Source organism: Orbicella franksi, chromosome 11 (assembly GCF_964199315.1).
Source record: "Orbicella franksi chromosome 11, jaOrbFran1.1, whole genome shotgun sequence".
NCBI classification, from domain to species: domain Eukaryota; kingdom Metazoa; phylum Cnidaria; class Anthozoa; order Scleractinia; family Merulinidae; genus Orbicella; species Orbicella franksi.
In genome coordinates, this window is record NC_138155.1 from 7,363,002 (window position 1) to 7,375,256 (window position 12,255).

Below are 12,255 nucleotides of genomic sequence, written 5' to 3' on the forward strand. Positions count from 1 at the left end.
TGATAACAATAAGAGTGGCAAAGCCCTAATCATTATAACAAAGAACAGGAACAAAAAATAAGGATGTTAAATGAGGAATTACTTTACTTACTTACCTTTACAACAACATCTACAGTTGTTGTTGTCGTTGTTGTCGTTGTTGTTGTTTTCTTTTCGTTGAAACCAAAAAATCTTATTTTCATTTTTTTTTTTTAATTCCCTGGAAAAGAACTTTCAAGGTCATTTCTTCAATGTTCACTCTTTAATTCAAACGTCATTTGCTTTAAACCCTGCTTGTCAAATCATATTTCTTCAATCTTCAATATAAGGCACATATGAAGCGTGAAAAGCATTTTTTCTTATTTGTCCGTGTAATAGTTGTTACCATGTCCTAAAAGAACTTTCGAAGTTGCTAACTCACCTTTGCACCACGGATTTCCCAATGGAGACCAGGTCTTCTGCTGGTTGCAAGTCTTCAGACCAGGCCCATGGTGTTGATATCCGCTCTTACACGTGAATCGGCAATCCGTTGCATAATGAATGACAGCACTTCCATTGGTACAGAATGAGGGGTGATGTCTAGTCCTTCCGATGAAATGGTAATTGGAGGACAGGTGATTGCTGACAGTCAAGAAAAGAGTACTTATATGTCAGTTATAATGAAACCTAAACAAAGAAAAAATCACAGAAGGTAGGAAAGCCGACATGGTAAGCAAAACAAAACCGCCCTCACCCCCGCCTTAGCTCAAGGTCTGGATCTGCCACCGGGCCGTTAAACTTAAGATTCATAAACGGTTCATTTGGTACAATCGAACCTCTCCATACGGACACCTCTCTGATACGGACCGTTTCCTATTTACCGACAAAATTCTGGTACATTTCCTCTAAAAACAACTTCTATAATTCGGACCCTCTCTAAAACGGACAACGGACACTAAATCTTGGTCCTACGAAACAAATTCATACAGGTGGAGGACTAGGTGTCAATAATTTGCGGTGTGTACCATTTCCTGTCGGCGGTTACACAAACATTGACACTTTCTCATTCAGCGATACCAGAACCAGAACATGTCACTTTTGGGCCTGATTTTAGTTACTTGACACTCTAAACTGTCAGTGGAGACTTAAAAGTGAAGTCATCATAGTGGCCTTTTAAAACGGACACCTCTCTACTACAGAAACTTCGCTCTGTCCCTACGGTGTCCGTATTAGAGAGGTTGAACTGTATTTGGTAAAGACTTATGTGTAAATAGTTAACAGAAAGCAATCGCATTTCTTACAAACAGAAATCATTCCACCTACCTTGGCACTGAAGTTCGGTCCCACTCCACTGTCCAGTTTCCAAACAAGTTCTTTTCTGTGATCCCCCTACAACCTCGTATCCCAACATGCAACTGAAAAAGCAGAATGTGCTGTAGCTAGAGCTTGGTCCACTGCAGCCGTACCCGGACTGAATGGCGTGGTCGGAAGTATTCAGAGGTGGACATTGAACAGCTGAGACAAAAATATCATATAATTGAAAGAAGCACCAAAACCACCAAAACAAAAAAAAAACAAAACAAAATAAGATTAAGACAGCTAATAAAAAAAAAAAGGCTTTGTGAAGGCCTGGTGGTGTGAAGTTTAGTGAATCTACCCTGGAATATCAACCGATACCGATTAATTGTTGTAGCTACCTCACAGAAGCTTGAGAGTGGGTTCGAGGGGGGGGGGGGTGGGAGGGGGCTGGTGAGGATACGCTTTATGCTACAGAAACAGCAGATAAACGTCGAGAGCTGCGAAAAATCTGAAAGTTGGGCTTAACAGCTTTTCATTTGTGTTTTAAGTAAAAAAGGCTGACCATACGATGCATCCTAACAGAACGGTCCACATTATTTACTATACTCGTTTGAATTCTTTACAATTTGCTGAGTTTTCGTTAACCTGCAGATATTTTTGTTGCACAGGTCATCGCATCAACGAAAGTTCAAATAAGGATTTACAGATGAAAATGTTGAGATTCAAACTGGAACTTTCACGGGCCACTATGACGGAATCGACAAGACATGCCCATAGTAACTTACCCTCACAAAAAGTTGTATTTCCTGTCCATTGTACCACATTTGTACCTGCTATCCTGTCGCACTTTCTCTCAATAGATCCCCTCAATTCATACCCCTTGTAACACGCTAAGCGGCAGAAACGTCCATAGACATTTCCACAGGCCGCATTCTCCAGTCTGCCGTTTGCTGGTGCAAACAGCACAGGACATCGAAGAACTAGAAAGGAAATGTTGCCAGGTGAACTAACCGTCCTGGTTTGAACGTTAACAATACGTTAATTAATGAAAACGACTGATACCTTGTAAACTCTGTTGGTAGTGCTGGTTAGGCTCCCCCACCCCCATCCCTCCTTCCGCTCCCCCAAAAAACACAAACAAACAAAACAAAAAACAAAACTAAACGAAAAAAAACAAACAAACAAACAACAACAACAAAAAAATAAAAAAATAAAAAGAAACGAAAAAGAAAGCAACAAACGTTTTGTTGTTGCTGTTTTTATCATTATACTTTGTTTTTAATTTTAATGCACTTGTTATATAGAGGCAGAACCCGTTGTGATGTCATCTTTAGACCAGAATGGCTCACCCACGCGTTTTAATAGACAGGGTTATCCAATCTTTTCCTATTCTGTTTTCAGTTAATTCTACTTTAAAGATATTTTCAACTATAAATTTTAAAAAACGGAACATCTTTTCTTTTTTTTTTTTTTGGAATACGTTGGGAACAACGAGAGCTTAAGCTCTCCGACGCAGCTAATCTGACTTTGTTGATTGATTGCATTTTTCTTTCACGTAACGACATATTTAGCGCCGATGTATTTTTTTTCCCTAACCTTGAACAGTTACATGGAAGTAGCAGAGTTTCGTGTTTCCTGATGGATCTGTAGCAGTGTAGACCACGGTATGACTTCCCTCAGAAAAGACGTGTGGTGACGTCACTTCAGGAGACACAGTAACATTAGACTGATCGTTATCTGTGGCTGTAATAGTTCCCCAGATTACTGTGGCTGAGGTTTTCCCTTCATCCGCGAAAACACTTTGTGCAGATGGACAGGTTTCACCAAACGAGGGTGCTTCGTTGTCTTCAAACAGAAAAGCAACGACTGAATTATTTGCATGTTGCTTGACATGCAGCCATTGACCTTGCTAGTCGGGCAGGAGACAATTAGTGAGACAGTCAGTCAGTCAGTCAGTCTGGCAGTCAGGCAGTCAAATCAGTCAGCAATGCAGTCAGTCAGTCGTCAGTATTGGTCGGTAAGTCAGTTCCCTTTAATTTGAAGCAATGTAGGATTCAAGTCTTAGTGTCCTCGCTATAATCGCTCTAAATGCACTTCCTTTCATCTTCTGGTGTGTTTTATGCTACACCACATGCTGCATGCTGGCAGTTTACAGTTATCAAAGCTGAGCTATTTAAAGATTTACCTTGGCAGTAAAATCCACCTTGCGTCCAGTAACCATTGTCACAAGTGCTTGAACTAGTCCCAATGCGTGCGTAGCCTGGGCTACATCCGTAAGAACATACTTGACCATGGAGAGGTTTTGTTTTACAAATATCAGGACTGATTTGGCCATTGTCCGGGGCACTTAAGGCTTGGCACTCGTGAACTGAAATAAGAACCACCAGTGAGCACTACAATATTAGAAAATCGTAGTTTACTTTATTTGCTTATGAAATGTTCACTAAAAGAGAATCCTAATCACAAACTTTTGGTGTTGTTAGTCTTTTTACAACGCTTTATGATATTTTAACAACAAATATGAAACTAAAAATATTTCACATGTTATGTGCTTGTGTGTCCGTCAGTTATTGGCTAATTTTTAATCTAGAAAGGATAGAAGAGTGATATGAATTGTCGCGAAGTTTTTACTTATTGATCTTAGGTCCGGTTGATCTTAAGTCCAGTTGTATTTTTGCCGGTTTGACAAGAACCGGCGCCTAAAATTTCAGTTGCTTGGATTTTCTTACTACCTTGGCAGTTTGCGGTCGTCCTAGGAGCCCATTCTCCATCACTACCGCAAACAGAGCCTGAAGATCCGCTTAGTTTAAAGCCATGATTACAAGTGACCGTGCAATAAGTGCGAGAGTGCACCTGTGAATGACTGTTACAAGGTGAGGATATCTGTCCATTACTTGGAGGCGGCCAGTCGCTTGTGTCACAAGTGATTCCTAAAAAGTGGAAAAATATCACTTCATTGTTTTCACGTGCGGAAAAAGATCTTTTCTTTTTAAATCGCAGAAAGACATGTCGCAGCTGGGTGGGGGGTGGGGGGGGGGGGGGAGAACTTCCTTATATAGACTGTATATGTATGTGCGACCCCAAAGGGGATCGTTTTTAAGCCGTTTGGTCATAAATGGGGAATCGATTTTGGCCATTTTGGTCATAGATAGGGTTTGCATGGTTTTTGCACTCTGGTCTTGAACTGGGTATGTTTTTTTAGAAGAAGTTACTTTTTCATCGTCATCGATAAGGCCATCAACAAAAGTCCCTCACGACGCATTTTAACGTCGGTCGAACTAGGTAACTAGTGATAAGGTAGGTTTTGAAACAGGGTATTGATTAAAGAGTCAGGTCATAAATAGGGTATCGAATTTTTGGTCAGGTCATAAATTGGATAGGTAAAATAGCAGAGTTTGGTCATCAATAGTGGGTAAAGGTTTTAGGAACGGGGCAGCACACCGCCACTCATTTTTTCTGAGAGTACCCTCCCCACGAAGGGGGGTTCAGAGACAGTGAACATTGAGTTGGGCAAGACACGTTACTCTCACAGTGTCTCCTTCCACCCAGGTGTACAAACGGGTACTGGCGAGTTTGATATCCCGGGGTGTCCGCATTAACAGCAAAAATAGTCTAAGGCACTTTATGCTACAGAAACCAGAATGAATTCCGGTGCGATGGGAAACTTGGGCAATACCGCTAGTAAAAACCAGCCTTATAGATACAGCCCTGATGTTCTCATTTGCTCTGAAAATCGTCAATTTTATCTCTTCGTTGAAGACACCAATCTCCTATATTCAGACAAAAACTTTAAATCACTAGAAAACCTTGTCGAAGCAGGACTAATGTATAGATTTAGCCAAGCCTAAAAGCGGAGCTCCTCAGTTACTTATTAGGATGTTGTTAATAAATAAAATTATTATACATTGTAGTCACCATCTGTCTTCTCATTGGCTAAAAAAACCTACAATTAATTCTGGGAAACAGCGCAACCTACAGATTATTATCAACTACAGATTATTTTTAGCAGATCAGTGAATAATCTGTACGTTGCGCTTAAAATATTACAATTATTTCAATTAATTCATAAGGATATATTCTGTTCCGCTGTAAGTTTCCATTCTGTTTGTATCTTTATATTTGTGTGTGTGTAAGTGTGTTACCGACCGATAACTGTATAAATAGTCTGTGTAACTTAACGTCTGCCCATTCTTTTTAGCCCTTATGGTTATTTTGGGCAGGCAGTACTCTATACTAATTTAATGTTTATTGTAATTATTTTATAAATTGTGAGTACAAATAAATGGTTGCTGCTGTTGTTGTTGTTGTTGTTGTTGCGCGCGCCATGCATGATTTCCAAGAGCAATGTCAAGTTTGCGGACAGCGAAGAAAGAACATGGCTTGTCGAAAATAAACTGTGTTCGGTGAGATAATGCGTTTGTCGTTATTTTCTTTAAAACAATGTATAATAAAACAATTATTAGATTCAGTTTTTGTGATATCCGAAATAATCAAGGTCTCGGTTAGTGTCATCAGCTTCACTTACCTCGACCTTGATTATTCCGGATGTCACAAAAACCTAAACCAATAGTTGTTTATAATCCAACTTGCACGGCATCGGCGTTGGATTACATTGTAATGCAAATGAAAAAAGCTAAGCATTAAACTTAAAGGGCTATTGGGCTGAATTGTATGCACTAAATAAATCCACGTGCGAGAAGAAGAGAGAAAGGGTTTTTCTGTATTGAACACATCCCTCGTGTGTGCGGCCCCACGCACACCATACCGAAAACCGTGGGAAAGAACGCAAAACAAGTAAGCGTGCGAGCGTGACTGTGAGCGTGACGTGCGAGCGACGAATGGCGATGCCGCGAGCCGCTAGCAGCCGTCTTCCGATGTCCGCGCTACTAGCGGCTCGTGGCATCGTTGCTCGCACGTGACGCTCACAGTCATGAGTCGCGCTCGTACGCTTACTTTCTTCCCCATGGATTTTCGAGGAAGAGAGAGACCGCTCGCAGTCTAGGTGATGTGGTAATGAAAACGAAAATTGAGCCTTAAGAGGCCACCCCTTCCCCCTCCCCCACGACTTTCTTCTATCTAGATCTCTTCGAACGTTCGTTACACAAATCGTCCCATGGTAGCCGTTCACGTAGCCCTGCGCCTGCACTCAGCGGATTTTCCCCCCTCGATAGGGGCCGACGAACACTGGGAACAAGACATTAATTCGCCGCTCGTGGCAAGCTTATTTTACCCTGCTAAACACGTCGGATTTAACCATTTTGATCAGAGTTTTTAGGTTTCAAGTGATTTTTACTCTTTATTAGGTATCGGAAAAATTAATGCTCAATTAGAAACATGTCAGATCATAAGCAATGTGTTCACGAAAGGTCTAACAAGATCCGCAACAAAAAAATTCGAAGTTGAACGCCATGAAATGTTGACACAAGAATAGGTACTTTCTTGAAAAGATTGAGAGGTGAGCCATCTGATATTTTTCATTGTTGATAGTGGTAGGCTTTAGGGTTGATTACAGTTTTACAGTGTAAGTAAGCTTATTTTACACTAGATTTTTGATTCGGTCTGTGTAAAACGCAGACTGCGGACCGCAAACTACAGACTAAAATGCAGACTGACCATTGAGTCCTAACCGAAAACAGGCTAACTGGAGCATTTTTTAGGCTAACCTAAGTGATATCCAGGCTACCCGGAGTGATATTCAGTCTAACCGGACCGCGACTCAGCTGACCGGAGTGCAGTCTTTCACTGCAATTAGCCTGAATAATCATGTTTAAGATCAGCACCTGATACTATTATTATAAATCGATATGTACTTATGAAGTCTGTAGTCTGCAGTCTGCATTTTACTCTCAGTCTGCATTTTACCCCGGTCTGCAGTCCACAGTCTGCGTTTTACACTGACGATTTTCAATTTGATTGCCAGCAAAGTGGAAGTGAAATCGGAACATCTTTGTACATTACTAAATTACATAGGCCATCAAAGAATATTCGACCGTACAGGCCCTTTCATAACATAACCACAGAATCATTTAAATATATAGAACAGCTAAACTGTTGGAATTTTGTAAGCAGTATCATCAGTACAGAGTAAATGATGCAGTGCATAAATTAGTATCTTTAGAACATAAAGGAAAAAGAGTCTACTCCCATATACAATGTACTTAAATGTTGGGTGTTAAAGTTCAAAATATCATAGGTAATCAAATTTCTGTAGGTCCCAGGTTAGAATCTAGTTGTAGTGTATAGCAAATTAGGTGGCTATTATGTTAGTTACAGTAATTTAATGGAATAATTTTGAATAATTAATTTGTTTATTTATTTATGTCCACTTATATTGTTTTTGCAGAATACTAGAATGGATACAATTTATTGGTTCTATTTGACAAACAAATCTTACAAGAGGCATGCAGGTTGAGGTTTTGCTAGAGAGTACAACGGTAACCAGAGCTGTGGGAATATCGTTCCAGATTTATACTATCCTTGTCAGCAAAAGCTTATACTAATTATGTGTTGCTTGAATAAAACAATAACAAGGCTTAATCATTCTGTAATCATTGCAGGCTTTGTTAAATTTACTTTCTAGACTGTTCTTCGTTTTTGGACTATTTGTATTTTGGCCAATGTACTATAATGTGTAGTCCCTAAAAAGGCCAATCACTGTTATAAGATTGTAAAATTGAAGTGCATGGTACCTATACAGTTATTGGAGAGCCTTACAGTCAAACTCACAATACTGTGAACACCTAAAATATGTCTGGAATGTTTATTGTGTTATAACCAATCAGGAGCGAGATCTACAACCACAGAAACCACAGAAACAGATAAGTTTCTATCGGTCATGGAACAAATTTGTTTTGTGACCGGTCTCAAAATAAATCCTCTATTTCTGTTATGCAAGAAATTAGACAATTGCTGTTACAGGCTATTTAAACACTAGCGAAGAGGGTTTGGGATATTTTTAACGTGAGAAAACTGTTTTCACAAACCAATGTGCTGGGCGAACACAACTAGTGGCTGTTGAATCACTCAAGCGCAAACGATCCAAATCAGTACTTTCATTATTTCGTTTCATTATAATAATTTTGACAACAACGAAAAGCGACAAGTGATATTGATGAAAATAGAAGTCTTGCATTATATTTTGTAGTATATGAATCAAGTGCAAATTTATTTGGGAAGGAACAGCGGAAAATGTGAGGTGTTTACTGTTTGCCACAACTAATTGCAAAATTAGCAAACCTTTGCATTTATCATGGTCAATCTTTCCAGGGTGTTTAGATCACTGAACCACTGGGCCCAAGGGATTGTAATTGTTTGCTAAAATAAATTGAGTTGCTAGTTTTACCGAAGATGATACCAAGGTTAGCGAAACCACCAAAATTTTAAATTTTTATTCACCCCTATTTATAGCTGTGGCAAATTAACCATCACTTCACTTGAGTAACTGTACACAAACTAAATACTGGATGTGGTTCTTGATACAAAAGGATAGCAATTATTTAGACTTTCAGTAATGTATAAAGACAGAGGGTGTATCTTGGGACAAAGCAAAAACCAAAACTATACATGTATTTATAGTTGCGTGACCTATGCAATACATCCTTGTTCTGTGGTTTGTGTGGTTTGAGATCTCACTTGTGATTGGTTATTACACAATAAACATTCCAGACATATTTTAGGTGTTTACGGTTTTGTGAGTTTGACTGTAATAAGTATTTCTTTGAAAAATAGTGTTTCCTGTGTTTTAAGAATACATCATTGGGAAACTTTGCTTGAACTCCTAACAAGTAAGCTGTTAGTGGTATTTCTGTCTTATGTAATTTTGACTTGCTGGAGTCACAACCAGAAAGTACAACATAAGAGATTTTCAATTGTTTACTCACATCACTCCTCTCCTCTTGGCAAGCAAGCTTAAAATGCATAGGGCTGTTTGTACTTCAAGCATCAATTTTCAGGGTAGTTAATTTTTCAGACATTCTAAGGTGTCACCCATTATATTTAGGACATTCATATGAAGTGGGAGAAGTTGTATGTATCCACCTATAGATTTGATCATTGACAAAAGAGCATGCATTTTCAATGTAATGGAAATTTTGATCATGTAACAAAACTGTCTCCTGTGCTTGGAGACATTCTTATTGCCTCCTTAAGCAGAAAGACAGCATTTTAATTAATCATTACCGGTATATCCTTTGTTTACTCAGTTCCTAAATCTCTACCATATCTCCCCCAAAAATATCAAAAGTTAATAGTATATCCTTGTGTAAAGTTGGAGATTTTTGTATCTATTGTAACTTGAAGATACAATTAGTGCTCTTCACTTCTGCTGGAATGGTTTGCACCATCTCCCAAAGTATTACTAAGTATAAGCACGGTGTGGAATGTGAAATGAAAACCAGTTTTTTGGCCTATCCTCTCGGTAAGCTGTTACTGTGATGTACTTGTCTAAAAGTCATTCTCGCTAGCCCCCCAAAATTTAATCTCTCACAGTTCTTCTGTAGTTTAAATTTCCTCAAAGAATTTCCCAAGGAACTGCTAGGCTTTGTGCTATCAGACATGACTTTCTTTGCAAGCTAATAAGTTCAGAAGCTAAAAGCTATTTTCTTGAGTCAAACAACTCCTTCATGTACATGTAGAAGGAGTTGAACCTGCTGTTTTCCCTTAACTTATAAGCCTTACAGGTAATACAGGTACTTAAATAATTAAGCTATTTAGTGAACTTCTAAGTTCTAATTTGTTTGAAATAAAATCAATATTGAGATGTTCATGCTAAAAAAACCATCCAATCTAGGACTCAAATCTTACCCAATCTGACCTCAAGGATAATCTTCATTTGCACGTGACATGATCATTTTCTAAAATCCAAAACTAAAGAGTCACCAGTTAAAGTTTTTATCCTCATCAGGCATAAGAGGGGTGTAAATTTATATCTTTTAACAACTTTTCACCTTAATAGATTGCTTTGTTTGGAAACAAGCACATTTTGAATTTCAGAGTTATGGTGGTGTGTAACATAAAGCTACGAAAGCATTTGTCAAAAAATATTTACTTATCTCATGACTTTTAGTCTTTTTAGAAGTTAACGTATTAGGAAAAGTGCTTAATATTTAGATGTTTGCTTGTCCAGTTCAGATAATCAGCCACCTAGATATCCAAAGTAACTTCCAGATGTTCACAATATTTGCCTGCTGCAATGTTGGTGTACAATGGAGGTACACCAACATTGCAGTTTCATACTGGGCTCTGTAAATTTGCCCAAAATATTTCAACAACTATCTGAAGCTTGGGAAGATGCACAGCCTGTAGAGCTAAAACTTGGAAAGGTGTCTTCTTTATTTATCTCCTATAACATCACAATGTCTTGAATTTATCCACTGAATGGTCAATTCGAATTAATTTTTGTGTGACAGTGCAAACCAAGAATACCAGCTCTAGAAGTCTGTCTACTTTTTTCCTAATTTAATTAATTAAAAGTCATTTGCTTTTATGCTTATTTAAAGTTTTCATCAGCAATGTATATGCTTTCATGGAAGGTCAGCACAGGCATCATGTTCGTCGGTACCATAGTTGTATCTTGTGTCATTAATTGTTGAGTACTGTTTGAGAAGGATCAAGAACCATTCATTTGATGTATTACACGTGATCTCAAGAGTTCATGCAAGCCTTCTGAGTTGTCTTTCAGGTAGGATTGTCAAAGTTTAATCAGCAGGTCTGGAGAATGTAAATTTGGTATCTTTCTTACTTACTTTGTATAATAGCAATCAACAAATGACACTGGAAGATCTTCCTGTCTTTGCTGAGGCGATGTCATCCACTGTTGTAATAGGCCTATTAGGAAAATTATTTCAAATATGATCCTTGTAACCTTTTCATGAAATATATGATCTTGAACACGATGACACTTCAGTCTGGACTGAAAAGGAAAGAGTAACACTTTTGCAGTGTCTATAAATTGTTTGCATTCCATCTAGTGGCTTCAACTTTCTTCTCAGTTTATGTTTATTGTCCTGGTCCAAATAATTATAGACATCTTGATCTTCCATTTAGGTCTTAAAACTGTTTACATTCCTGTTAGTGGCTTTTCTTTTGTTTTCCTTAGTCTGTATTGAATGTGCTGGTTAAAAAAAATAAATAAATAAACAAATTTTGATGTCAAGTCATCTTGGCAAACATGCATACATGTATCTGGGGTTATGCAATCCCAAGCTTCCTCTTTTTGAAAAAGTCCGTAGATCTGATCTTGTCCTTGCCTTTAGATCATGAAGTTTATGTAGTCTTGAGTGACAGTGATATAATTGTGTAGTCTAGATCTAGAATAAGGATATAGTTTAGAATCACTCTGTCGTAAATGCTGTGTCTTTAGGGTTACCGTATGCCTTTTGAAGTGTCATGCATCTAAGTGATGTAGCTAATTTGACATGTAAACAACAAAAACATGTCAGGGGATATTTTATTTTGAATTTTTTTTATCTTTCCAAGAGTGATTTTTGTACAATCACTTCGTATATTTTTTAAATCCTATTTCAAAATTGTTCTGTAACTTTTATTTTCACTGAAATTAAATATGGCAAAATGGAGACATATTGTTTAAGCACATTGAGTCTAGAACCTGAGTAACATATTAAATTAGCAAAACAATTGCATTGACCTGTAGCTTTCTAAAGGTAATTTGGACACTCCCGTTAGGGGGCCTTGATAATTGGATAACTCATTTTATTTCAAAATTCTTGGTGTCGTTTGATAACCAGCTCTATAAGCTTTAAGTTGATATAGGGGTTTAGGTATCTACAGTACAGTGTAAAAGGGGAGCATTACTTCTCTTGGATGCGAAACACCTATATACGGTAACCTTAAACCACGAACTTATTGCTTCCTTCCATTTTTTGTGAAACAATTTATGACACAGCCACCTTTATAGCGGAGCTCCCAGCGGCTGCCGCCAAGCGGAGCCCCATAACTATAGAAACAGAACCACGTGCACGCGAACAAATAGAAAACCAC

At 38.2% G+C, this 12,255-nt stretch overlaps 1 protein-coding gene across 1 annotated transcript in view; it reads right to left on the reverse strand.

Moving 5' to 3' along the window:
• The window catches only part of LOC145502476 (uncharacterized), a 51,456-nt gene that overhangs the window by 23,733 nt on the left and 15,468 nt on the right, over positions 1-12,255 (reverse strand). Inside the window, 7 exon segments of the mRNA XM_081481799.1 lie at positions 401-553; positions 556-600; positions 1,282-1,473; positions 2,043-2,237; positions 2,854-3,102; positions 3,443-3,625; positions 3,990-4,187. Coding sequence (XP_081337925.1) covers positions 401-553; positions 556-600; positions 1,282-1,473; positions 2,043-2,237; positions 2,854-3,102; positions 3,443-3,625; positions 3,990-4,187 — 1,215 coding nt within the window.